Source organism: Medicago truncatula, chromosome 3, assembly GCF_003473485.1.
Source record: "Medicago truncatula cultivar Jemalong A17 chromosome 3, MtrunA17r5.0-ANR, whole genome shotgun sequence".
NCBI classification, from domain to species: Eukaryota; Viridiplantae; Streptophyta; class Magnoliopsida; order Fabales; family Fabaceae; genus Medicago; species Medicago truncatula.
This window is the reverse complement of record NC_053044.1, coordinates 57,753,403-57,780,297: the sequence shown is the minus strand read 5'-3', so window position 1 is coordinate 57,780,297 and position 26,895 is coordinate 57,753,403. Positions and strand designations below refer to the sequence as shown.

Genomic DNA, 26,895 nt, shown 5'->3' with positions numbered 1-26,895 from the left:
ACAATACAATCAAAAAAGTTTGATTCCTATATAGCCAAGTGGGTTAACACTCGAGCTACCTAGGCATAACTTCTCTCAACATGACTTAAAAGATTTTTTTTGTTTTTTTGTTTTTTTTTGTAAATCAGATATCCTCTACTCACAACTTGGGAGGTTAATCCCTCAGTGATCATCAACTCTTTCCAAGAGTTTGAACGTTTTTGCTTGCCCATGCCGGATTCAAATTCATGACATTAGTTAAGCTGCAAGATATTTGTGTCATCTCATTTAAGTGTTCTTAGATTAAGAAATATCGGTGAATTGTTGTTTATGTTTCTTCCAATGTTTCTTGTCCATCGGGTACAACGTGGGTATCACTATTTGCCTTGGTACAATTGTGTTGTGGGCTCCTCCGATTTTTTTATCTTCTCAGTCTCATCCTCATGCTAGTAGTAGCTCTACACAAAATGTTGCATATTTGTTGATACTCGATAACACTTCAAAAAATGTTCTTAACGTTGCTCATAATATGTATTTCGATTCCTTCAAAACATTGTGTATTCTAAGACAATTTATGGAATAACTATCTAAAAAATTATCTTTTTGCTTATAAATGTGACGAGGGAGAGTTTAAATTTAAATTTAAAAAAAAAATACATTCCAAAGGCCCTAGGACGTATTTTGATCTTTAGCTATTTATTTATATTTATTTCGATGAAATCTAGTTGAGAATATAGATAAAAAGTCATTATCATTATTTATTGTAGTGACAAAGAAAAAACGAATGCCTTCAAAACATGAAAAATGAATTCACCAACCAAAAATAATTATGAAATGAACACCATGTATTCCCACGCGTGAGAAACTGAAAACGGATGCCGTATCGCTGAGGCACAAGACACACGCCGTGGCCCACTGACCCCACCCCCAATTCTAGTTCAAATTAGACAAATCCAAAACCCGAATCTAAAATTATCGCAAACCCAAAAGGAAAAAGAAAAAAAAAGAATTAAAAATATAAAAAGAAAAAGTAAAAAAGAAAGAGAAAAAGAGAAAAGAAAGCATTAACCATGGCATGGAAACTGCAACGACGAGAAGAAGAGTAACAATGTTGGTACGTGGTTAGAGAGAGAATCGAACGCCACGATCTCTTCTGAAATCTCAACATTCTCTCATTTTTCGTTTGAATTTTCACCCTAATTCGTGATGGAAGCGTTGATCGAATTATGCGACCTCATTGCACAAAATCCATCGCAATTCTCCGATAAACTCTCGTGGATTTGCGATAAATGTCCACCGCCGGAGTATCTTTCCGCCGGATCGCCTAGGGTTTCACGTTCTCAGCTCAATGCCGTTACCGCCGTCGCTCGTTTCTTATCTAACTGCGTAGATTCCACCGATCTACGACCTAAATCAGTCGCAATCGAGTTCCTCCGTTCAATTCCGCATTCCTTTACTCACTCCTTTTGGCCTCAACCGTTCAACGCCGATTTCGTTGCATCTTTCTTCAACGATTTCATTGGTTATGTTTCCAAAGCTGCACAATCTTCGTCGGATTTCGCGGACGAGGTTGCTGGATTCACCGGTGAAGTTGTGTTATCCGCGATTGCGGAACAGGATTCTGTTATTGCTAGGGCTTTTTTGATGGCTGTGTCGCAGAATTTTCTTCCTATTTCGTCTTCCGATGGAAATAAATTGGTTACTTGTTTGATTGAACAATATGCGGCACAGATTGCTGTGGCTGTTCCTAGCGCGCCCGGGGAGCAAAATGCCGGAAATTCCGATAATTTTTCTGCTCAGAGCTCGCCTCTGAGTGGAAATCATCAATCTCAGACCAATTATAACGGTAGTCTGACTAGTAATTCGAGTGGAGCGGCTTCTAAGGCTGCTGGTGATGATGCCACTGCTAGCACCGCTTCATCGAGAGGTTCGGTTATGGCAAATGGGGGAAGTCATATATGGAGGAGTAATGCCGATCAATTGGCGCAAAATTTAGGTTTAAATGATGGTGGTGGATGCTCTTCTGGGCAACAGGTTACGTCCTTTGAGGAAGAGTCTGTGGACTTTTTGGAGAGACAAGAAATTGCATTTAAATTGATTGCTCATGTGTTGGAAAAGGTTCATGTTGATCCTGCGCTTTTGGAGCAGGCTAGGTTGATTGGGAAGAAGCAGATTCAGTCTATGTCTGCTTTTCTAAAGGTAATCATTTTTTCTTACAATGCCTTCAGTTTGTATTTATTTTCTCTGTTATGATTCGTCATGGTTTATGCACCGTTGAATGTGGATAGTGGAGTGAGGTTAAAATTTAAACTAGTGTTGTCAATTACGCATTGTTAAAATTCCGTGCTATGCGATAGTGCTATATCGCCACTATAGAGGCTATTTGATAACATTTTGTACTAAATAGCTTATTGGGGAACAATAGCAGTTTGTCCAAATACCGCTATGCTATAGCGGTATAGTGCCACTATAGTGGTTAAAGTTTAGGTTTATTTGAGGAGTGAGACATGTTTTAATGTCTGGAAGTTCTTGCAGATAAGGAAGAGGGATTGGCATGAGCAGGGGTCAAGTCTAAAAGCTAGAATTAATACCAAATTGTCAGTTTATAAAGCTGCAGTTTCTATGAAAATCAAGAGCCTCTCGGCATTGGGTTCTGATTCGAGATCCGTCAAGAGATTGGTTTATGAGGCAGTTGCGATACTGATAGATGCAGCCGAGGCGTGCTTGCTATCTGGATGGAGGAAGTTGAGAACATGTGAAGAGCTCTTTGGTTCCTTGCTTCTTGGGGTAGCACAAATTGCCATTGCCCGAGGAGGTCAGCCGTTGCGGATTTTGCTCATTCGCCTAAAACCAATTGTGCTCAACGTTTGTGCTCAGGTGCACTTTGGTTACTTTTCAATATCATATTTCCATAAACATTTTGTTTTCAAACTTGCATTCCAATTGACATATAACTTCATGAAATTTGCTTTGCTTGTTTTTTAAATTCTTTTGAAATGTTACTTAGCAGCCTGAAACATGGAGTAGTAACCAGGGGACCATGTTCGAGAGTGTCACAAAGGCCAGCTGTCAGATTATCGAATCCTGCTGGACTAAGGAGCGAGCCCCTGTAGACACGTACATAATGGGGTTAGCTACAAGCATACGTGAACGGAATGATTATGGGGAACAGGTTTGTGTACTAATTTTTTGTGCATCCATGAGGCAGAAACTGATAATAAATAAAAATATATTTGAGTGTGTCCATATTGTACTGTCTTTTTTTCTTCTTTCTGTGTGCGCGTACATATCTATCTATATAACATAACATATATTACGTTTATATATTCATGTATACATTTTTATTTGTTATTACGTGACTGAAAGGTCACAGGTTCAAGTCTTGGAAACAACCTCTTGTGTAAAAAATAGGGTAAGGCTGCGTACAATCCACCAAAATGGTGGGACCCCTTCCCGGACCCTGCATATGCGGGAGCTTTAGTTCACCAGGCTGCCATTTTTTATACACTTCCATATACTTTGTGGACTTTAGTACACATGTGCTTTCTGATACATGAGAGTTTATTCCCCTTAATTTCATCATTTCCATCCGCAATGAAATCTATTTATATGGTTTTTCCTGTTTCTTCAGCATTGTTTCTTGTGCCGAAATAGTTGACATATTTTTTTTTTTACTCTAAACATGATATTTTATCATATATCTATTTATGTGTTAAACATTCACTTACTTTCGAAATATTGTTTCCCTCAGGACAACCAAGAGAAACCTGCAGTTCCTTTTGTACAACTAAACGTTATACGCCTGTTTGCTGAACTAAGTGCTGCAGTCAACAAGTCTGAGCTGGTAGATGTGATATTACCTCTTTTTATAGAAAGCTTAGAAGAGGGCGATGCTTCAACTCCTAGTTTATTGAGACTCCGAGTATGGAACTTTGTATTCAATATATTATAAAATTAACGTGAAATTCTTAAATTTATCGTGACTAGAGTAATTCTTGTACAAGCACACTGTCTAGAGGCATTATGCTTATGCAAGAATAGCTCCAATCTATTAATCCTTTGGCAGTTGTTTATGAATCTTATATTGTTTTTGTTGCAAACCATACAGCTTCTAGATGCAGTGTCTCGAATGGCCAGTTTAGGTTTTGAGAAATCTTACCGCGAGACAGTGGTTTTGATGACTCGAAGTTACTTGAATAAACTCTCTAGCGTGGGATCAGCTGAAAGCAAAACAGAAGCACCTGAAGCTACAACTGAGAGAGTTGAAGTATGTAGTATCTCAAAATGTCAACAACACATGTTAAATTTGATTAGTCTGGTGTAAATATCAAATGGATTCTCACTAGTTCAATTAAATTCTAGACTCTACCTGCAGGGTTTCTTCTTATTGCCACTGGTCTTACTACTGATAGACTACGTTCAGATTATCGCCATCGATTACTATCCCTGTGCTCAGATGTTGGTTTAGCTGCTGAGTCTAAAAGTGGAAGGTATACCTATTTTTTTATGCTGAGCACATGATGTTATATATATAACCACAAGTTTTGTTGAGACTCTTGGTAGGCCTTTATTCAACTTCATTTCCTTGGTGGATCATGTTTTCTGAAGATTTCACATCTGATGCTGACTCACTACAGGAGTGGAGCAGATTTTCTGGGTCCTTTGCTCCCTGCAGTTGCGGCAGCTTGTTCTGATTTTGATCCTACTTCAAATGTGGAGCCATCAGTTTTAAAGCTGTTTCGAAACCTTTGGTTCTATGTTGCTCTTTTTGGCCTTGCCCCTCCTGTACAAAAGACTCAGGTGACTACGAAATCAGTTTCCAGTACACTGAACAGTATGGGAAGCATGGGTGCAATTGCCCTTCAAGCTGTAAATGGACCATATATGTGGAATATGGAGTGGTCTTCTGCTGTTAATCAAATTGCACAAGGGACTCCTCCACTAGTAAGTTGATCCCAAAATATACTAGTTATCGGGGAAAGAATTCAATTGGTGTTTATATGCAACATGTTTTTTTTAATAGAATACATTAGTGCATTTGTTGCTTTGACTTTTGGGTTGTTTTTGTCATAGGCTTTGTTTGTGAGTTTGAAGGGGAAGGTAGGGGAAGGCTTTGGGAAAAAGGAAGGAGCAAGCGGAAAGAATGTAGAGTTTTGGGAGGGGAGGGTTTTGGGGGTTTTAGTTTTCTTCATAATACAAAATCCCCCTAATTTGGAGAAATTGGGGGAGGACTTTGGAGGGTTTTAGAGGGTTTATATGAATTCTTCAAATTCAGTCTATGTTGTTATAATATTCCTAAAATTAAAAATATATTAATTATAAGCGTTAATTTATCATTCTGTAAAAAAAAACTTTTTCAAATTTTTTGAAAGACTTCTCCATTTTTCCCTATATTTCCCACCCCCCATAGCCCTCCCCTCCAAACTCCCAAACAAAGCCTAAAAGTATTTTTATGATTCATCATTACTTGGAAAAACTTCAATACCATTTAGCTACCTATCGGGATCTTCACCACGTTTACTTTTACTTTGATTTGAATTTTAAACTGTATTATTTAAGGCCTCATGCTTATGGATGGTCTTTTTCCTTGTAATACTGATACACAAATAATTGATTTTTTCCCTTCAAGACTTAGAGTAAGAGAAGGGAATCACATGGAGTTCGTATGATTGTTAATAAGAATTGATATAGAATGGAGTCATCATTATAAGACAAGGAAAAAAGACAATTATTAATAATCCCTGCGTGTTTGGACTGGCCATTCTCACCTCTAGGAGGGAAATAAATATTCCTGAACCAAACACCAGAATGAAATCATCGTTTCATATTATTTTTTTTAATTTCTAACCGACCAGAATTTTGATTTCTGTGGAATAGATATGTGAATGCAATGACTGTTTCATTTACCAAATGAGCACTAGGTTGAATGTGTCAGGTCTATGCAAAGCCGTCTAAGAAAATTTATCTACGATGTTATTCCATCTCATTTTTGTTGAATGCTTTAGTAGAGGTGGACTTCTTTTGTTCAGTTCAATGCACGCATACTTATTCGTTTTTAGTAGAGGTGGACTTCTTTTTTGTTGAATGCTTTAATAGAGGTGGACTTCATAGAGATTTGAACTATATACGTAATGAAGGTATTGTTTTGAAGCATGCGTGATTTTAGAATGCAATTATTGAAATAACAAGTAGATAAGTAGCATTGGCATTTTTCTTCTATATAATAATAACTAAAAGGTTGGATATACTTATTCTGCAACTGAGGATTTGCACCAGGAAGTTATGATTAAATTTATTAATGTAGCTACTGATGCACATAATACAAATATTTATCTTGCATGATAGTTGCACTATTTTTATTGATTCTGGCATGGTGGCTACAAGGTTTCAAACTAGAGTGCCAGGGACAGTTATGGAAACTGATGATAGTGGTTGTATAATGTGAAATTTATATCCATTATTATGAAAATAGTTTCTAAACTATTTGAAGATTTTAAATAGGTCTCTGAACTTGCAAAGTTTGTAATTGGGTCCATTAACTCATCAATAATTTGTAATTAGGTTCCTTAACTAATTTTTTTAATCAGGTCAATTTTTGTAATTACGTCTTTGAATTTAGAGGCCCAATTACAAATTATTTAAAAGTTCAGCATCTAATTACTAATTGTTTGAAAGTTCAGGGACCTAATTGCATATTATTTAAAAGTTATAGGATCAGATTAATTTTTTTGCCTCCGGGATCTAAGTGCAAATCATTGACTAGTTTATTTATGGACCCAATTATAAACTTTTTTAGTTTATATTTAAAAATACCCATATAATTGAGAGACCTCCAGAGTTATTAAATTATTAAAAAAAGTTTGGACATGTGCAAAACAGATGATATTGCTCGTCAAAATTGGCCTCTGATAGGAGATTTAACATGAGAGGCCAATGGTAAAATCAAAGATCTGTTAAATCCTCAAGTTGCCACCAAATACCATGTCTGCTGGGGACCTTGATTCGTTGGATGGCTTATTATATTATTATTACTTTTAAAATCCTGGGAAGATGTTAAATATGATTGTGGTAGTATGAACTTCATATCAACTGCAGGAACCCCTCCCATTTTAACAGCGAATTATGAGCGACGTTGTTTTCAGCCTTTGATATTATTTTTAATCTGTATAGTTTTGTTGCATTTTATTTTTCACAAGTCTCTTTATCCTAAAGAAAAGTTGCCATTCCGATGATTAAAGTTAATGCTGCAAATTCAGCAACTCCCTTTCACCTGCCTTAATTTGTCTGTTTACTAGGTACCTTTCTGAACTGAAGTTTTACTTATGTCTCTCTGTTTCTGTCCAGGTTGTTAGCTCAGTGAAATGGCTTGAGGACGAGTTAGAACTAAATGCGCTGCACAACCCAGGCAGTCGCCAAGGCAGTGGCAATGAGAAAGCCGCTCTTGCACAGAGAACTGCTCTTTCTGCCGCTTTAGGAGGGAGAGTTGATGTGGCATCAATGACCACAATCTCAGGTGGATTGCATTTACCATATTCCTTATATTTCTATGAAACTGTCAATACCATTAGTTTGTAGAGGGGCTGCCTCTCGCCTTGGGAACATAGCAGTTTCATCCCTTGTATAACACTTCCTCCCATGTCAAATGCATTATTGACTGGAAACAATTGTCTGCGAAATCAAGATATATTTTAAATGTATTAACACTTACCACATTTGGACATGTGCTGGAATCTCTTAGAATCTCTTAGACTGACATTTCCCATTCAACTTGTTCATAGCATTGTTCCAATAACAAGCATCATGACAAATGATTATGTCTTAGGTGACATGATGGCATGTGTTTTGTGATCAATGTCATATTCTATGGAAGTGTGAACTTCATTTTTTCCGGTTTGTATATGCAAATGTTAACTTTCATGGTTGATGTGATCGTTTTTATTATTTAATTAGTAGAATATTGGTTACACGAAAACTTGTTCATAGCCTTGTGCTGTTTACAAGCAACTAAAATTTCACTCACCCCTTGTTTTCTACATTATGTTCTCATGCTTTCGGTTTGGGTTGAAATTCACTGCCTTGCTCCTTCTTAACTCCTGTTAATTTTTTACTGCCCCCACTCTATCATGTCTGGCATGGTGATTGTCTTTCTCATTATTTGCTTACAGGGGTGAAGGCTACTTATCTTCTTGCTGTAGCTTTTCTCGAGATCATCCGCTTTAGCAGCAATGGTGGAATCCTAAATGGTGGCACCACTATGGATACTGCTAGAAGTGCTTTTACTTGTGTCTTTGAATATCTTAAGACTCCAAATCTAATGCCAGCTGTCTTTCAGTGCTTAACTGCGATCGTTCACAGGGCTTTTGAAACAGCTGTGTCATGGATGGTAGGTTTTAGTTTCACAATGTTTTCATCTGAATTCAGTTGTTGCAAAAGCTTTAGCTGATTTGAAACAGGTTCAACTAAATTATCTGTGTTTAACTTGATGATACTTCCTTTATGTATAATAACAAAGGGCCGTAGGTTTCAAAACAAGGAATACCAAGTTTTTTTTCTTCCGATACCATGTTTTTTTAGTAGCATTTTTTATATAAATTTGAGGTATCAACTTGATACTGAAGAATCATGTTTTAACTGAGCCTTGTTTACTATTCATCTAAAAGGCTGCATGTAGTAGCAAAAAATACCTATGTGTTGGAATATGGGGCCTAACTCATCCTTACGAAACCGGTTTGTAAAGTGAGGAGTGCCTCCTCTTTATAAACTCTTCTCAAGAGTCCTATCTATCCGATGTGGGACTAAATCCACCCCCTCAAAGCCAACACAATGAAGGTGTTGGAGGCTGCAATGAAGGCTAACCAAAGGTCGCAATTTAGGCGACTAGGGGCGGACCGCAATTAAGGCGGAATTTCCAACAGTCTCGATTTCGGTGAACGAAACAATTACCTTAAAGGAGTAGTCACCGAAATCATTCACGACCCAGGTCGCAGTGCACCACTCGCTAAGTTCACTTTCCGACACCCTTTTAGGTATAAGAAACAAAACGAGCTTTTCGTTGCTTCTGAGGCATCTTAGAAATTGTGCTTGTGAGGTGAGGATTGCCACCACTTATAAATACATTGTCAGGCCATCTTCTATCCGATGTTGGACTCTTAATACACCCCGTCACAACCAGCAAAATTGGGCTTGATTCCTGGACATAAATGGTGGGTGGCCCAATGGATCTTGAAGAGGCTCTGATACCATCTTAGAAATCGTGGTTGGGTCTAACACAACCCCATAAAACCGGCTTGTGAGGTGAGGATTGCCCCCACTTATAAACACATTTTCAGGCCATCTTCTATCGGATGTGGGACTCTTAACACTATGTATATGCAAAACAATTATACGTTCTCTATTTTCTCATATTGAGAATATTGCTTTTGTTGTATCCACAATTTATTGTTTATTATGAATAAAGGCAAGGGACCTGAATCGTTGATTTAATTTATGATTGTTTACTAAGAAGCCTTTACAATTTAATCAATCTGTGCAGAAAGTTTGACGAGAAATTGTCATAAAAGTACAATAGTTTTCATTGATGTAAATTTTCCTTTGAAATTTGTACTTGTTCTGTTATGCTTTTTATTATATTGGCTGTTTTACTTTACACTTTTTTCAAAGTGAGCATCCCTCTTCACTCTAATTTAAGTTTTATATTTTCTTTATTTTTTCCTTTTCTTTTTTGTGAGTGTTTTTCTTAATGTGCATATAATTCAGTGTATGCCTGTAATTTTTTTTTCCAATCCAATACCTAGAACTTTTTTAACAAAAAGTCACTAGTTGTTTGTTAAACAATTATTTTTGTTCCATTTAAGAGTATGCTCCTAAATTGATCCTCCAAAGCTTACATTGTCACCACATTGGTCTATGACAGTTTTTTAGTACATTTATCTTTATATAGAACTGAAATGATGAAACAAAAAGATGAATTTAGTAACCATTTTGTATATTTTAGGAACTAATTTGGTGACAAAAATATTTGGAGTTCCAATTTAAGGGTTTATTCTATAAATAATTAGCATACGTATGATGGTAACCACATATCTTTTCGACCAAAACTGGACATCCCTCCCCCACAATAATAAAATCAAACTGAATATTGTTTAATGTTTATGTACATCAACAAATGGCGTAGATTCACACCCTTTCAGGTGCTGCAATGGGTTGTAGTTATCTGACCTACTAGTGCTTTCATTTATGTGTCTGACCGTGTCTATGCCGTTGACTTTGTTAAAGGCTGATCCGTATGTTATTTGTGTCACTCTATATATGCACAACTGATTGGTCTGCCTACAGGAAGATCGAGTATCTGAGATAGGCCAGGAAGCTGAGGGCCGAGACTCAATACTTACAATGCATACCTGTTACCTAATCAAAAGTCTGTCGCAGAGGGAGGATCATATACGAGATATTGCAGAGAACTTGCTAATTCAACTTAGAGATAAGTTTCCACAGGTAAACTTTAAACTGTGTTAAAAAAATGTGTATCTACATGTGTAGTTTTCCTAGTGTCTCCTCTACATTTTTTCTGTTCTTGGAATTGTCATTTATGTTTAAGATTAAAACTATATCTTTGCAGGTTTTATGGGATTCTTCCTGCTTAGACTCATTGCTATTTTCATTTCACGATGACCCTTCTTCCGCCGGCATCAACGATCCTGCTTGGACATCGACAGTCCGTTCGTTGTATCAGAGAATTGTTCGGGAATGGATAATTAAATCGCTTTCAAATGCTCCATGCACAAGCCAGGGCCTTCTTCAGGTTTAACTGATTTATTTCATTTATAAAAAAAAATAGTATTTCCTTGCTTTGAAGGGGCTAAAATGTTGTTTCCTATACTTATAAAACTTATAATTTTTACTTGAATATAAAAATACAAATTTCTATTATAAGAAAATGTCAAGTGCTGGATGATGTTCTTTTCCATTGGGGTGGTGAGCATCATTGTCTACACAAAAAAAAATAAAAAATGATTTGAGCCATAATTTTCTATGTTTCTACTTCGAATGATTTGCCTCATTATCCATCTATCACTTTGTTTTTAAAATCTAACCTTATAATATGAAAGTTTAGTCTTTTAGTTTCTGAGAAAATTTGCATGACCCAATTTAGTCCCTGAGAAAAATAAATCTAATCCGAAGAGATAATATAAGATGCTCTAAGATGATACTAGGAAATAACCTAAGATACTCGAATATAATATAAAGGGTATTGTGAGATATTTTATAATATTCCATTTGATTTTTCTGTAATTGAAAATGTTACATTATATTTTTTTTTTTAATTTTGAAGTCCTCACAGTTCTTTTGGCACATCTGGTTCTTTGTATTTTAAATCAGGATAAACTTTGTAAAGCAAATAATTGGCAAAGAGCACAGACAATCGACGTTGTTTTACTTTTATCTGAAATAAGAATTGGCACTGGGAAAAATGACAACTGGTCAACACAAACAGGAAATATTCCTTCAGTCTTAGCTGCCGCAGCTGCTTCTTCAGGAGCAAACTTAAAAGTGTCGGAATCTTTTAATTTAGAGGTTATCAGTTCTGGTAAGTGCAACCAAGCTGCAGCAACAGTTAAGTGCAACCACGCTGGAGAAATTGCTGGCATGAGAAGATTGTATAACAGCATTGGTGGATTTCAATCCAGTACTACTACACCTACAAGTCTTGGGCTTGGAGCTGGACTTCAAAGAATTATATCTGGAGCTTTTCCTCAACAGCCACAAGCTGAGGATGATTCATTCAATGGAATGTTGCTTAATAAGTTTGTGCGTTTACTTCAACAGTTTGTCAACATAGCAGAGAAAGGTGGGGAAGTGGTCAGGTCTGAATTTCGTGAAACTTGTTCTCAGGCTACTGTGCTGCTTTTGTCGAATTTGGTAATCACATTTCTCCCTTGTATCTAGTTGGTAGTAATTATAACTCTTAGGGAATCCATATTTATACCTTTATCTGAGTTATGCTTTTCTTATGGACAAGAGTTCTGGATCTAAATCGAATGTGGAGGGTTTCTCACAACTTCTCCGTCTGCTTTGCTGGTGTCCTGCATATATTTCCACACATGATGCAATGGAAACCGGTGTTTTCATTTGGACATGGTTGGTTTCTGCTGCACCTCAGCTTGGAGCTCTTGTCCTTGCTGAGCTTGTTGATGCATGGTTATGGACAATTGATACCAAGCGGGGTCTTTTTGCATCTGAAGCAAGGTACTGTGGGCCTGCTGCAAAACTAAGGCCTCACCTGTCCCCCGGGGAGCCTGAATCACAGCCTCAGATTGATCTCGTTGAGCAGATAATTGCTCATCGACTATGGCTTGGATTTCTCATTGATCGTTTTGAGGTTAGAAGTTGCTCACTGTATTTGTTAACTTACATTTTCTTGTCTTGGTCCTGTTTTTAATTGCTGTTTATTTTATTTTGGCTGTGATGTTAAGTGCGCATACTGTTTTGATATAGAAAATATAGAAAAACAATTAGAAAGAGAGTTGGTGTAGCACCTATAATGGGATAGGATTAGGATTAGAAATGAAAATATTAGAGAGAGTTGGGGTAGCACCTATAGTAGAAAATATGGCGGAAAATAGCTTAGGTGGTTTGGGCATGTAGAGAGAGAATACCTGTAGATTCTATTATAAGGAGAGTAGATCAAATGAAGGATAGTCAGACCACGAGAGGCAGAGGAAGACCTAGAAAAACTATAAGAGAAACTATTAGGAAAGACTTGGAGATTAATGTGTTAGACCAAAATATGGTTTATGATAGAACACTATGACGTAATTTGATCCATGTAGCCGACCACACTAGTGGGATAAGGCTTGGCTGTTGTTGTATTGTTTTGATATTCCTACTGCATCATTTATTTATAATTCACGACCGCCTTGTAAATCTAATTTTGTTTGGTGTGACTTCTTGGGCAAATTGTTTAGTTTCAGTAACCTAAAATTTACCCAGAGTAACCACCAAATAATATTTTCTGGTGTTCTGGATGATTGGTCAATTGCTCATGCATGTTTTTAACATTCAATATCTTAATACTCACCACAGTTAACCCTGCGAACATAGATCGAAGTGCTTGAAGAGGGCATTTTGTTGTTTCTTACTACCTCTATTGTGTTAAAACATTGAATCTAGTTTCAACTACAAAGTTGTATTTTTCTGTTCCCTGTATTACTACTTATCTTGTCCCTGTAGGCGGTTCGACACCAAAGTGTGGAGCAACTCTTGCTTCTCGGTAGGATGTTGCAGGGGACGACAAAGCTTCCCTGGAATTTTTCACATCATCCTGCAGCCACTGGCACTTTTTTCACTCTCATGCTTCTAGGGCTCAAGTACTGCTCCTGCCAGTTTCAGGGACATCTACAAAAATTTCAAACAGGGCTTCAGCTGCTGGAAGATCGGATATATCGGTGAACAGCTCCTTATAATTTTTTTCTTTGGCATTCTCTGAGCATTTTTTCATTAAATTTATTTTTCTTTACCCATCTAAGTGTATTGTTGGGCTGTTGGCAATCTCTTTGTTAAATATTTATTCATTGAGCATTTTGTTCTTCTCTTCTATACGAAGCACGCGTTTTGCAAAACATTTTCTGTATTCCCAAAAGATTATAACCTGTATTCCTTATTCAGTGTCTCTTCTTGCATGGTTTCAATTCCCTTACCGTGGTGATGTGAAAGGTGTTTTTGAAAACCATGCAACTTAGGCCTGCTTCACTTTTAGATGGTCAATTTTTGTCTGCATGCCAATATGCTTTTGAGGGCTTAGATGGGATGAGTTGGAACTGGTGAAATCATGTAGTACTCAGCTTCTGAACCTGCCACATGAATCTTTTATGCCAAATATTTTCATCTTCTCATTATGTTCTCCTTGACTTAACAATACGATCAAAATTATTTCCTTCTTATCTTTAAAATCTGATCAATACATAATTTTTAAAATGTGATACTTCAGGAAATGACTGAGGTGGTCAAAGTAAACAATGTTTCTTTTGTATTTATTTTTTATTTTCTTCTCAACAAGAACATAGCCTTTTGTATTTATTCTTTATTTTCTTGGTCCTTAAAATATTCACAGCATGTTTTAATATTTTCTTGCTCAGCAAGAAACTCTCACATTGGCAGTTCTGCTAGAGCAAGTAGTTTCTTGCAAAGATAACTAACTGATCTGGATTCACCATGTTCGCCTTTCTTTGGACTAATTGAAATTGTTTGGTGCATTTGCAGGGCCGCATTGGGTTGGTTTGCTTATGAGCCTGAATGGTATGACACAAACTATACAAATTTTACTCAATGTGAGGCTCAGTCTGTTTCTCTATTTGTTCATTACCTTTCAAATGTGAAAGGAGATGCTGTTCAATTTGGTTCAAAAGGAAATGGACAAGAAAATGGGAACCCTTTAGCTGATGTGGTAATATTTCTATGTCTAGCACTGACATCCGCTTACACTGGGCTTTTTAGCATTATTATTTTAGTTTGAATTTTAAAAGTACATCCTTTTTGCTTAATATTTTGTGAAATCTTGGAAATGATTTGTGCAATTATCCTAATATCTACATATGTATAGAATGATCTCTTTCATCCTGTTTGGGGTCAAATGGAGAACTATGCTGTTGGCAGAGAAAAACGGAGGCAGCTACTTTTAATGCTATGCCAACATGAGGCTGATAGGCTTGAGGTCTGGGCACAGCCCACTAACACAAAGTATATATCTTTTTTTGGCGACTGGAATTTGATTATATATTTTGTTTTCTTCCTCTCCTGATCTTTCAAATACCTGGTTTCTGTGTATTTTCAGGGAAAGTAGTTCTAGACCCAAGATTAGTTCAGATAAATGGGTAGAACATACCAGGACTGCCTTCGCGGTAGACCCAAAGATTGCTTTATCAGTGGCCTCTAGGTTCCCAACCAATACATTTGTGAAGACTGAAGTGACTCAGCTTGTTCAGGTATTTTTTTCCATTAAGATTGTGAACCGGCCTAGTCAATTGAGTGTCTGCATTATGGAAATTGATTTACCATTTTTGAAGTCAAAATTTAATGTTTTGAGCAACAACTACTCCCTATGTTCTTTTGATGCTGAAGGATACTTTAAGCAATATAATTTGGTTTGAGGGTTTAATTGGTATTACCCTTGGATGCTGTGCAGTGTAAACAGTATCTGCTGCTATTGGTTTATGGTTTTGATACAGAAAATTAAAGTCTGTGGTGACTAAGGTCTTAAAGAACACATGTTTTATTCTGTCTTGTGCCTACCATAGAAATCAGGTCTGAGTGGTGAGAAAAACAAAAAGAAATCATACTAGTAGTTATGGGGAGTCGTATTCTGTTTGTATCACCCAACTGCAAATAAAGCAATCTATTTGCTGTATTAAAAATCTGACCATTTTGTTGACAGCGGTATTGTTAGGAGGGTTAAATGTGTTTTTAGTCACTCTTAAGTATTCCAAATTTTGTTTAAATCCCTCTAAAAAAATTCTTTGATTTTTGGTCTCTAAATATTTTGTTTTCAATTTTAGTCCCTGCTTTTTTACTAAAGTTCACGTTTCGTGTTCTGAACGACTTTTTTTTTAATGACATATCTTTGATAAGACTATATAATATCATTAGTTTAAGGGTCATGCTAACTTGTGCCCTTAGGGCACACATTAAGCAACCTAAAAGTATAAAAAAATTCTTAAATTTTGTGCATTCAATTAATTAAAATAAAAAAATTAAATTCAAATGCATTGATTACAACCAAATATTTCTACTTTTGACTCATTAACTTGTGCCTTAAGGGCACAAGTTAACATTTCCCTTAGTTTAATAATTAACTATTTAATCTTAAATTTAACAAATTTTTTTATATTTTAAACAGCACATTTATTAAAATCAAAACCACCCTTTACAAGAAAAGAAGGGTGATTAAATACAGCAGAGACAAAAACAAAGGCGAGCTGGGCACATAACCACACCACAGCCGCAAGGAACAAAACCAATAACAGGGGGCTCCAATTACTGGACCCTTAACAATTTAATTTTTAATTTGAAGTTATAGATAAATTAATAAAGATTAAATAGTTAGATTATTAAACTAATGATATTTTAAGGTCTTTTCATTTTCAATTATATGTCATAAACAAAAGTCGTTTGTAAAACAGAATATTTAGAGGGACCAAAAATCGATTTTTTTTTTTCTTGAGGGATTAAAACAAAAATTTGGTATATTTGGAGGGACTAAAAACTTTTAACCCTTGTTAGGAATATGAAAATTACTTTAAAAAATTAAAAGATGCCTCGCTCCTTACAGTCAAAAGTGTGCTCTGTTCTGGAAAATAGAACAGCAGTACTAAACTGAGAAAGTTGCAGAAAATAAAACGGGTATGGCGCTCTGCAGATGCACAGAACCTATAAAATAACCCATTCCCTCTTCCCCGTAAAACTTACTTTAGTAATAGTAGTATGCTGATAGAAACTCGAATTCACAGAAAAGAAATAAATTGTATTATTGAATTGAAAATAGATGTATTACAGAAGATAATCCTGTAACCCTAGAGCAGAAGCTCCTCAGAGAAGAGATGTTTCTCTCTCTGCCTAAACCATAAGGTTCCTAACTGAATTGTGATCAAAGATGTCTAACTCTATCCTCTCATTCCTTTATATAACCTCTCCACTTTCTTTATCTATTGTAACTAACTCCCTCTAAGTGGGCCTTGAACATTTGGGCTTATGCATACATATTAGATCCTATCAATACCACCCCCTTAAAAACACTTGAAAAATGAGTAAGAATGGATTCCTCCAATACTCTTGTTGGACATCAATTGCACCCATGTGCTTTACAAAACTTTCCTCTGTCATATACCAACATAAGCAGCACCCAAATGCTTTTGAACCAAATCTTCCCTCTGTCATATACCAAATTAAGCAAACCATAGATTGAAAGTGGATTTCTCCAATCATGTTCATATTCAGCAACTCCCATAAAAATATTGTTCTTCCCTGGATCCCATTGCCTGGGAAAATCCCATGAATACAAGGATATCATTCCCAAAGCTAACGCATAGTCTTCATTATTCCCATAAATTCCTCTCAATGCCTTCCCTACAAAGAGCACATGTGCACAACAAACTAGCCCATGTTTCATATACATCTCAGTCAAAGTAGTTCCCAGAGTCTCAATTAATACATCCAATCTAAACAAAAGGTCAAAAGCTGACTCTTCTGCAATTCTCAGCAGCATGACAACACTATTTACTACATCCTCCATTGCTACAACCTCTATTTGAAATGCAGACTTCAGGGATGTAACTTCAGTTTTCCTATTCAGATTTGTTAGCATGACAATCTTGCAGTTTAACATAAGTTCATTTGACCTGGTTGCTGCTACTTCATAAAGCTCACCCCATAACTCTATTATAATTGAAAGGTCATTCAAAGACACCCCAACGTTTTCCTTTATGTAGAGGCATCCAAGTGAAGTTGAAGAAAATATATGAAGACAGGATGACGCATGGAAAGGAAAAACCAAATATGAATTCAGAGCGGGGAAGGGAGAAAGCACTTTTTGGACAATTGCAGTCACCTCTCTACCTTGGACCAGGCCCAGTGTCAATCGATATTGAGATAGTCTATCTAAGGCTTTTTTGTCTTTTACCAAAAGGACCATATTTACTAGAACCGGGTCAAATAGCTCCATCCCAGCCCACATAGTAATTGTAAGCGTTTTAAAAACCAAACTAAAATTAACTTGGGTCTGACCCTTTTTGTTATAGCATTGACCCAATTCACATTGCATTGTGTCAGCATGACACTTAGCAGGTAAGGAATGTTCATTATCATTAAGTGACACATGAGATAGAAGAGAGATTGTGTGTTGACCTGATGAAGACACATGTACTAAGTTATTACTGTGCAAAATGGATGGCAGATATTTGTGCATGTGACCCATTAGGTGTAAAGTGATACACAATTCACCAATTTCATTTTTTGCCCCTGCCTTCTCTAGAACCTTCTCGCCTTCAGCAACAAAGCCACACTCGTGATCAGAATTGCAACCAGAGTACGGTGGTTCAGACAACTTTAACGGCGGTCCACCAAGACTCCTTTGTACCTTTCCTCTCTTCTTGACGCTCGATTTCGCATAGACTTCCCCGTCAACCAAACCATGTAGATCTGGTGGTCTCGGCGGCGGTGCTCGCCGTGGAACTATAGTCACGGGTTGACCGGAGTCCGGAGGTTTTTCTGGCGAAGGCGGACATGACAGATTCAGCGGTGGTTTTGGATTGATATGAGCCTCTTGTTTAACTTTTCTTTCCTCCCTACTCAGTTCTGTATGAATGTTTTCTAACGATGATTGAAAGTTTATCCATCGTGAAAACAGTGCCCCAGTTAACAATGAAACTTCTTCTTTCTCCTTTGTCGACGAGTTCAGATCGAAGTCCAATTTCATCTTCTCCTCTGTTTCTTCAATTTTGCTCTGAACTGAATCACCATCAGAGGTTTCACCCTCCTGAGTCACCTCCTTGGAACCAAGCTTTTTTGCTCAATTCTGTCAGAATCACACTCTGTTGAAGCATCTGTTGAGCGAGTTGCTGCATCTGAGAGGCAATACTTTGCAATGCGGTTGTCACAGTTTCCATCTGAATCTCTAATGCATCTACAAGTTACCCGTGGTGGTGAGAGTTGATCCGGTAGGTCGGACCAATTGATAGAAACTCGAATTCACAGAAAAGAAATAAATTGTATTATTGAATTGAAAATAGATGTATTACAGAAGATAATCCTGTAACCCTAGAGCAGAAGCTCCTCAGAGAAGAGATGTTTCTCTCTCTGCCTAAACCATAAGGTTCCTAACTGAATTGTGATCAAAGATGTCTAACTCTATCCTCTCATTCCTTTATATAACCTCTCCACTTTCTTTATCTATTGTAACTAACTCCCTCTAAGTGGGCCTTGAACATTTGGGCTTATGCATACATATTAGATCCTATCATATGCCAACATTAATTCGAAACTAAACTTGACAGTATCAATTCAAGTTGAAAAGTCTAAGTGCATGTTTGAATTAAAGTTTGCAAAAGCAAGCAAGTTTGAATCAGTTTCATTTTGTAAACTTAAGTTTGGTTAAAATTCAACATGACAACATGTGTAACAAAAATTGCTACAATACAAAAAAAACTGTTTGTGGCAGCAAATAGAAATTTACACAACATGACAATGGGAATGAGACATTTGATTTCTCTAAATGGAAAGTGGAAAAATCAAAAGTACCGATTATGTTACTTCTGGGTAAACGTGGATTTGAAGCTAAATTACAATGCATAGTCGTTAATTTTTGTCATGTCAGATAATTCTGTTTTATATTTTCCTCAAGAGTATATTTTATTGTTGTGAATGTGCAGATTAGCTTTTGTGTGTGTGTCCACGTGTGTATTCATTCATGTGATTCTAGTTGTTCACTCTCATCTAAATTTATTATCTTGGAAAATATGACATAATAGCTTCACTTTGCAGGCACATATAGTGGACGTACGCAATATACCGGAAGCATTGCCTTACTTCATCACTCCAAAGGCTGTTGATGATAATTCAGTGCTATTACAACAATTGCCTCATTGGGCTCCGTGTTCTATTACACAAGCTCTAGAGTTCCTTAGTCCTGCATACAAGGGCCATCCACGGGTCATGGCATACGTTCTAAGGGTTTTAGAATCCTATCCTCCTGAACGTGTGACTTTTTTCATGCCACAGTTGGTGCAGACATTGCGACACGATGAAGGGGTTAGATATCCGCTGAAACTTAAATTCATGATTTATTCCCATAGTTTGGGTTTCCTCCTACTGTTTGTCACATAAAACCTAATTGTATGCTTTTGTTTCGTTGACTATTCAACATCTACAGCATAAATAAGCCTTGTGCTAAGTCATTTAGACAATACACAAGATTTTAAAAGATAATGGTGACTAACAAAATTATATAGATAATTAAGGGTGGGAATATGTTTTCACCGTCTTGAGTCTCACTATGCAGTATTGTGGTTTTCTTTTTGAGTTATTTGTCCTGTTCCCTGAACTTTCAGAATATTTTCATGCCGTGATGCAATTTGTTTCGACAAATTGAAAAACCCCATTTTGACTGAAACGTCTTTGGGTCTTTTTATTTTTATTTTTATTTTTTTATATGCTTTACCGAATTTAACTCTATGAAGTGATTTAAAAGTTGACAGAACATCACACCAATATTATGATATTTTTTATTGTTAAGATTCTATGTGAAAGAGAAATAAAACATAGCTGAATCTGATAATTATTTCATTGATTTATTTAGTTTTGTACATTGAACTGTATTTATATAGCCATTGTCTGAACCACCTTACCACTGAATGATTGTAAGCTAGTTATTCTTTAGTTATGACAATAACTAACTTACCTAACTGGCAACCATGTGTAATAGACTTGTCTAATTACCTCACTCTTAACATTTATTGTGTATTTCAGTGTTTTCATTTGATAACCAGCTGCATATATATTTTTGCAGAGATTAGTGGAAGGTTATTTGCTTAGAGCTGCTCAAAGAAGTGACATATTTGCCCATATTCTTATCTGGCATCTGCAGGTATAAATTGTGTTATTAGTTATTAATTTTTATTCATGAAAGTAATTGTTATTCATTTATTATGTTGTGTAAACTATTCTTTTTATAAATGTATTTGCCTTACCGGAAGATTATGATCCATTGTATGGAATTTATTTATTCATTAGAAATTCTCTGTTTTTTATTGAATAAGTTGTTAAAGCACTGAGTTTCTTTTGGACAGGGTGAGACTGTACCCGAGGAAGGGAAAGATCCAAATAGTGTGAAGGTATGCTAACATCAAATTTTATTATTATTTTATTTTTTGTAAGAAAAAGTTTCTTTATATCTTATTGCTAGTATATACCAACAAAAACATCATGAGTTTAAAACTGAAATCTATTTTGAAATGCTAGGGTTCATGCTTGTTGTGTACATAAACATTTTTCAGAATGTAGAATATATATATATATTGAAAATCAGGCCATTACTGTCTGAAATCTCTCTACAAAATGCTTAAATTCCGAGTTTCAATACTTCTATCAATGCGTTAAAAGTTCAAGTAGATCCAGTGACCTCATCGGTAAATCCACCGTCGCCGGTGACGTTTATGCCATCACCACCTCCTCTCAGTCTTGTATCATCTTCCTAGGCGAGGAAGAACTCTTTCTGTCATTTCCTAAAAGCTTTGATTCGGACAACTAAGTGCCCGTTTGTTATAGTTTTTTTTAGGAAAAAAAATCACTTTTTACAAAAAAATAATCACTTTTAAGAGTGTTGCATCCATTTGTTATAACTTTTTAAAAAAATCAGAATCTAAAAAAAATCTAAAAACAGATCCAAATGAGAGGTTGTTAAGAGCGGCTTCTCAAAAAATAGATTTTTTTTAGAGGAGAGAGAAAATATGATTTAAAAGATTGAACTAATTTTGTAACAAAAAATCCCTTTTATATAGTTATATCCAAACAAACTAAATTATTTGTTTAAAAAAAAGTGATTTTTATTATGGTAAACAAACACAAAATAGATTCTGATTTTTCATAAAATCTCTAAAATATAATCTCTAAATTATTTAATGTCAAAATCACTTTTACTTTAATCCGTAACAAACGGGCCCTATCTCCTATGGTGTCAACAGGTTGAACCTGTTATCAAAGCGCGCAAGCTATACCATTTTCTCGTTAATCCGTCGATCCCTACCATATTCAACCCTCTTGAAGACGTGAATGCAATCACGTTTCTCCTGAATTTGATTCCTGGGAACAACAAGACCAGATTCTACTGGCTTGGCTTCAGTCTACAACGTCGTGAGATATGCTCACGTGTAATTGGAGCTGGTGGAAATTGAGGCAGAAGAAAAAGTTGTTTGAGTAACAGAATGGAATAATTCCTTACAGGGAAAAACAGAAATTTTCTCAGATTCTCTTTCCTCTAATCCATTTTCTACGTTTCCATAATTTTCTCAACGATGCTTGTTTTATGTCAGTATTGACTTCATGACATGTCTATTGCTCCAGATTCCTTTGGCTAATACATCTTTCTAGTCTTGCTTAAATCCTCAGATCTGGCTTTCAATCGGTAGCACTCCCTTTGTGAAAATATAACTAAATATATTCAAAGTAAACTTTGTTTTATCTTAGAACCTGCTGAGTTTTTTTTCTTTCAAATCATACTTACTTTAGTTTGTCCTTTTATTTCAGAATGGTTCATTTTTAGAACTGCTGCCAGCGGTAAGGCAACATATAATTGACGGTTTTAGTCCAAAGGCACTCGATATATTTAACAGGGAGTTTGATTTCTTTGACAAAGTTACATCTATTTCCGGTGTATTATATCCGATCCCTAAAGAAGAACGCCGAGCTGGTATAAAAAGGTACTGGGCAGATGTCTGAAGGGATACTTTTTATTGTTAATAATTTTCAAGTTAAATTTTCAAATTATTATTCATTGGACCTAATGTTATTTTTTTTACTATATGTGATAGGGAGTTGGAAAAAATTGAACTGGATGGCGAAGACCTTTATCTACCAACAGCTCCTAGTAAGCTTGTTAGGGGTATTCAGGTAGACAGTGGCATTCCCCTACAATCAGCCGCAAAAGTCCCAATCATGATAACATTTAACGTAGTTGACCGAGATGGGGACAAAAATGATATAAAGCCACAAGCTTGCATTTTCAAGGTAGTCTCAATTCAAGCATTGACATTTACAATTACTGTCATCTTATCATAACACCTGTAAATCGTTGCACTATGACTATAGGGACATGGTAACTTAGCTCTCGTTGAATACATTCTCACTTAATATGGCTCATGTATACTCTACTTGCACATTGTAAAGTATTAATTTTGTTTTTGGTGAGTGAGTAGATGGCTAGAGATAGCTTCTCTTGATAGAAGCGGTCAGAATCAAGGACGCCCAGACACTTTAAAATAGTTGTGTCGTGGCGAACACTTCACAAACTCTTTTAGCCTACTTTTGCAATATTTTACTTTCGTTTTTTGAACTTTTTTATCAATGCAACTGAAAATACCTAAATAGTTAGATACATATAATAATACATTGATTCTTTCATTCATTTGATAAAGATTTTTGTTTTTATATTAATTACACACTAATTTTATGTATCGTGTTACGGCTGTGCTGTTGCAGTATCTTATATTTATTTAAAATTTTCCTTTTCCACACTTCCATGTCATGCATGACTTGTGCTTTCTAGCCCATAGTTCAGTTACATATATATTAGGCTTAATTGATCTGCCGGTCCCTTAACCTATTTCTTTTATTTAATTTGGTCCCTTAAGTCTTAACTTTCTCAAACACGTCCCTTAACTTATTTCTTTGATTCAATTTGGTCCAATTTTGATAATTTTAATTCCCTATAAAAAGAGACCATTGGATTATAGAGGTCTATCAGATTTTACAGTGTATCACCAACACCTAATTTTTTGCTTTATTCATATTCTTCCTCCATCTTCATCTTCTTTCAACCTTCATAATAAATGTTTTTTAAAACTAACCTTCATAAAAAAAAAAATCCAGAAACCCCAAAAAAAATATAAATTTAACATCAAAACTTCTCATCTCATCACCATTATCATCATCTTCTCATCACTAAACCACTACCACTAACAACAACACCTAATATCATCATACCCATAAATCTTTAAAACTCCTCGAAACATTTCCTTCAAAATCGAATCATTCTCATTCCAATTCTCACTCCGAATTATTCTCACTCCCAATGGTTATGTGTTTCAATTTGCAGATTATGTGTTTGATTTGTTAGTTGCAAGTTTATCGATTAAAATGGATATTAATGGAGAGAAAGTGATGGGGGTTCTTTAAGCTGTTATTGTAGCAGGTTTTTATTATTGCTGTCCTGTGTTACGGGGGTTTGTATTTAGCTGGTTTTTTGGATTTACTGGTTTTGTTTTCCTCCTGTCATGCTGGCTTTTTCTTTTCCTGCTATTACCTTTGGCTGCTGCGCTATTATCATTATCCAGGGGTGTTTTTTGGGTTGTAACAGCTAGCCATTTTTAGTACTTCTTGTGCGTGGCTTTTCTTATACATATATATGCTGATTAAAAAAAAAAAAAATGGAGAGAAAGTGATGCAAACTCAGATCTGAAAAAGTTATATGTTGCTGGGACAATTTTGATGATTTTTTTGGTCTTTGAGAGAAGAAGATATGAATATTGTCAGATTTGAATTGAGTTTGTAGTTGAAGATGAATTGAATTTGTAGTTGAAGGTGATGAATTTGATTTAAATTGAGTTTGTCGTTGAAGATGAATTGGATTTGTGGTTGAAGGTGATGAATTTGATAAATGAGTGTTAAATTTTGATTGAGTTATATGATGGTGGTGGTGTTAATTCTAGATTTAAGTAAGTGTTTAATTATGTGGTTTTTGTTGAAGTTGAAATGATAATTTTTGAAAGAAAAAAATTGGATTTTTTATGAAGAAGATGAAGATTGATGAATGTTGTATGAAGATGAAGATTTGAGTAGAAGATGATTAAATTTGCTGGGTTTAGGTGTTAGTGATACACGATAAAATCTGATAGACCTTCGTAATCCAACGGTCTCTTTTTTTCGGGGATTAAAATTATAAAAATTGGACCAAATTGAGTAAAAGAAATAAGTTAAGGGACATGTTTGATAAAGTTAAGACTTATGGGATCAAATTGAATAAAAGAAATAAGTTAAAGGACCGTCAGATCAATTAAGCCTATATATTAACATATCTGAATGACATGTGTCAAACAAAGCCAGTTTATAAATTAGCTCCTAAAAATGGAGTATATCAGTAATTATTTTTGGTCTTTATATGAAAAAAATTGACTAATCAGTAGCTGCATATTATAATTTTTCCAATTTGTCTATAGATAACCCAATTTTTTTGCACCTCGTAATTATTTTCTTGCTTGTCAATTGTGCTTAGCTTGTACTCCCCCGTTCCTTTTTATAAGAGACATATGGGTCAACAAAAGTTTTCATTTCGACACTTTTGTTGACCTGTGTCTCTTATAAAACGGACCAGATGGAGTATTTTTTTTAATTTCGTTCTTTGGATGACTGAGTTCTCTTACATTCCAGGTTGGAGACGACTGTAGACAAGATGTTCTTGCCCTTCAAGTAATAGCACTTCTTAGAGATATATTTGAAGCCATCGGATTAAATCTTTATTTATTTCCTTATGGTGTTCTTCCTACTGGTCCAGAGAAAGGTATAATAGAGGTAAGTTTTTTTTCTTCGAAATCCTAACACGCTGAAGCATCATGATAATTCTGTGAGATTGGGTATTTGTAACAATAAAATTTTCATTTCACACTTTCAAGTTTCAATCTTGCATTTTCCAGTTACGAATATAGTTCAATACCTTGTTTTGATGAATAATTTAAGAGATTCAATTGTCAGTTATTAATCTTAATCTTGAAGTTCCTTTTTGGGCTTATGAAATAGCAAATAGCGTTCAATCAGTATATTTGGGAATGATATCAGTGATAATTATTTTTTATGTCATACGTAGGATATTTATTTTCTGGATTTGTAATTTTCTTTTGTACATTTGCCAGGTTGTGCCTAATACACGTAGTAGAAGTCAGATGGGAGAAACAACTGACGGGGGGTTGTTTGAAATATTTCAGCAAGACTATGGACCTGTTGGGTCTTCCAGTTTTGAGGCTGCACGCCAGAACTTCATCATTAGCAGTGCTGGTTATGCTGTTGCTAGTCTCTTGCTTCAACCAAAGGATAGGCACAATGGGAACCTTCTATTTGATAAGTAAAGATATTTATATCTTCATTAATTTGTCAGCAATTCTTATTATAATCGCCAGTGGATTTAATTTAAGTTTAGCTTTTTGTGCATCTGAAACATCCTGGTTCAGTTTATTTGTCGGTTCTCATTCCCTCTGTGTTTTCTTCTCCTACTGCAACTCTGCAAGTTTATGAAGTACTGGTCCAATAAATCTATGACTAATATTATATATGCTGTTGCAGTGTTGGGAGGCTTGTTCATATTGACTTCGGTTTCATTCTAGAAACTTCTCCAGGTGGGAATATGCGTTTTGAAAGTGCACATTTTAAGCTGAGCCACGAGATGACACAATTACTAGATCCATCTGGTGCTATGAAGAGTGATACATGGAACCAATTTTTAAGGTAGAAATGGCATTTCTAGCTTGATCACAAATAAGTCCCGCCCTCCCCTTTAAGCATTTTCCTTTTTTTTTTTTTCTTTTGAAAGAATTTCCCTTTTTTTCTTCTCTTTTATATATTGAAAATTAACCGTTCTTTCAATGTTTGTTGCACGTCTAGATTATGTGTGAAAGGATACCTCGCTGCCCGTCGGCATATGGAAGGGATCATCACAACTGTGTCATTGATGCTAGATAGTGGGTTACCTTGCTTCAGCAGGGGTGATCCCATTGGTAATCTTCGGAAGAGATTTCATCCGGAGATGAGTGAGCGTGAGGCGGCTAATTTCATGACCCATGTATGTAAAGATGCTTATAATAAGTGGACAACTGCTGGTTATGACTTGATACAGTATCTGCAGCAAGGCATTGAAAAGTGAGAGATAATATAGAACTGACCTATAACGTGTACATGTTTGCTTGTAGTATTACATTCATTGTTGTTTTATATTTTGATTTTTTTTTTTTTTTTGAGGAATTTACTCCATTATAGTATTGAGGAGGGAATAGTAGTTCTGTTTTTTTCATTTTGCGTGTCCCTCTTGATGTAAAAATACAGTTGTGTAAATCTTATTGAATATTAAATACAATTCACTGCGGTGATGAGATACCATCCTTTTCCTTA

At 35.7% G+C, this 26,895-nt stretch overlaps 1 protein-coding gene across 3 annotated transcripts; it reads left to right on the top strand.

Moving 5' to 3' along the window:
• The first annotated feature begins 988 nt into the window (after positions 1 to 988).
• Positions 989 to 26,895, top strand: LOC11415330 (phosphatidylinositol 4-kinase alpha 1). 3 transcript variants are annotated; one of them, XM_024779369.2, is made up of 26 exons: positions 997 to 2,178; positions 2,515 to 2,856; positions 2,987 to 3,151; positions 3,731 to 3,901; positions 4,088 to 4,246; positions 4,342 to 4,469; positions 4,617 to 4,923; positions 7,324 to 7,492; positions 8,145 to 8,362; positions 10,315 to 10,473; positions 10,598 to 10,780; positions 11,359 to 11,898; positions 11,999 to 12,358; positions 13,210 to 13,424; positions 14,239 to 14,422; positions 14,579 to 14,715; positions 14,810 to 14,960; positions 19,510 to 19,776; positions 20,534 to 20,611; positions 20,814 to 20,858; positions 22,270 to 22,442; positions 22,554 to 22,749; positions 25,168 to 25,308; positions 25,647 to 25,855; positions 26,074 to 26,235; positions 26,392 to 26,895. In XM_024779369.2, the coding sequence occupies exons 1-26, from the start codon at positions 1,186 to 1,188 to the stop codon at positions 26,648 to 26,650; spliced, it is 6,111 nt and encodes a 2,036-aa protein (XP_024635137.1). In that variant the 5' UTR covers positions 997 to 1,185; the 3' UTR covers positions 26,651 to 26,895. The 3 variants fall into 3 exon arrangements, with proteins under 3 accessions (XP_024635138.1, XP_024635137.1, XP_003603887.2); XM_003603839.4 differs by having other exon boundaries at positions 998 to 2,178; positions 2,990 to 3,151; XM_024779370.2 differs by lacking the exons at positions 22,270 to 22,442; positions 22,554 to 22,749; positions 25,168 to 25,308; ... (1 more) ...; positions 26,074 to 26,235; positions 26,392 to 26,895 and adding an exon at positions 21,708 to 22,137 and having other exon boundaries at positions 989 to 2,178.

Bases quoted from the DNA above. Each gene is read 5' to 3' on its own strand.
- LOC11415330 (XM_024779369.2), top strand. From the start codon at position 1,186: ATGGAAGCGTTGATCGAATTATGCGACCTCATTGCACAAAATCCATCG. The intron at 7,493-8,144 runs GTGGATTGCATT...ATTTGCTTACAG, and splicing joins ATCAATGACCACAATCTCAG to GGGTGAAGGCTACTTATCTT. The intron at 12,359-13,209 runs GTTAGAAGTTGC...TTGTCCCTGTAG, and splicing joins TTCTCATTGATCGTTTTGAG to GCGGTTCGACACCAAAGTGT.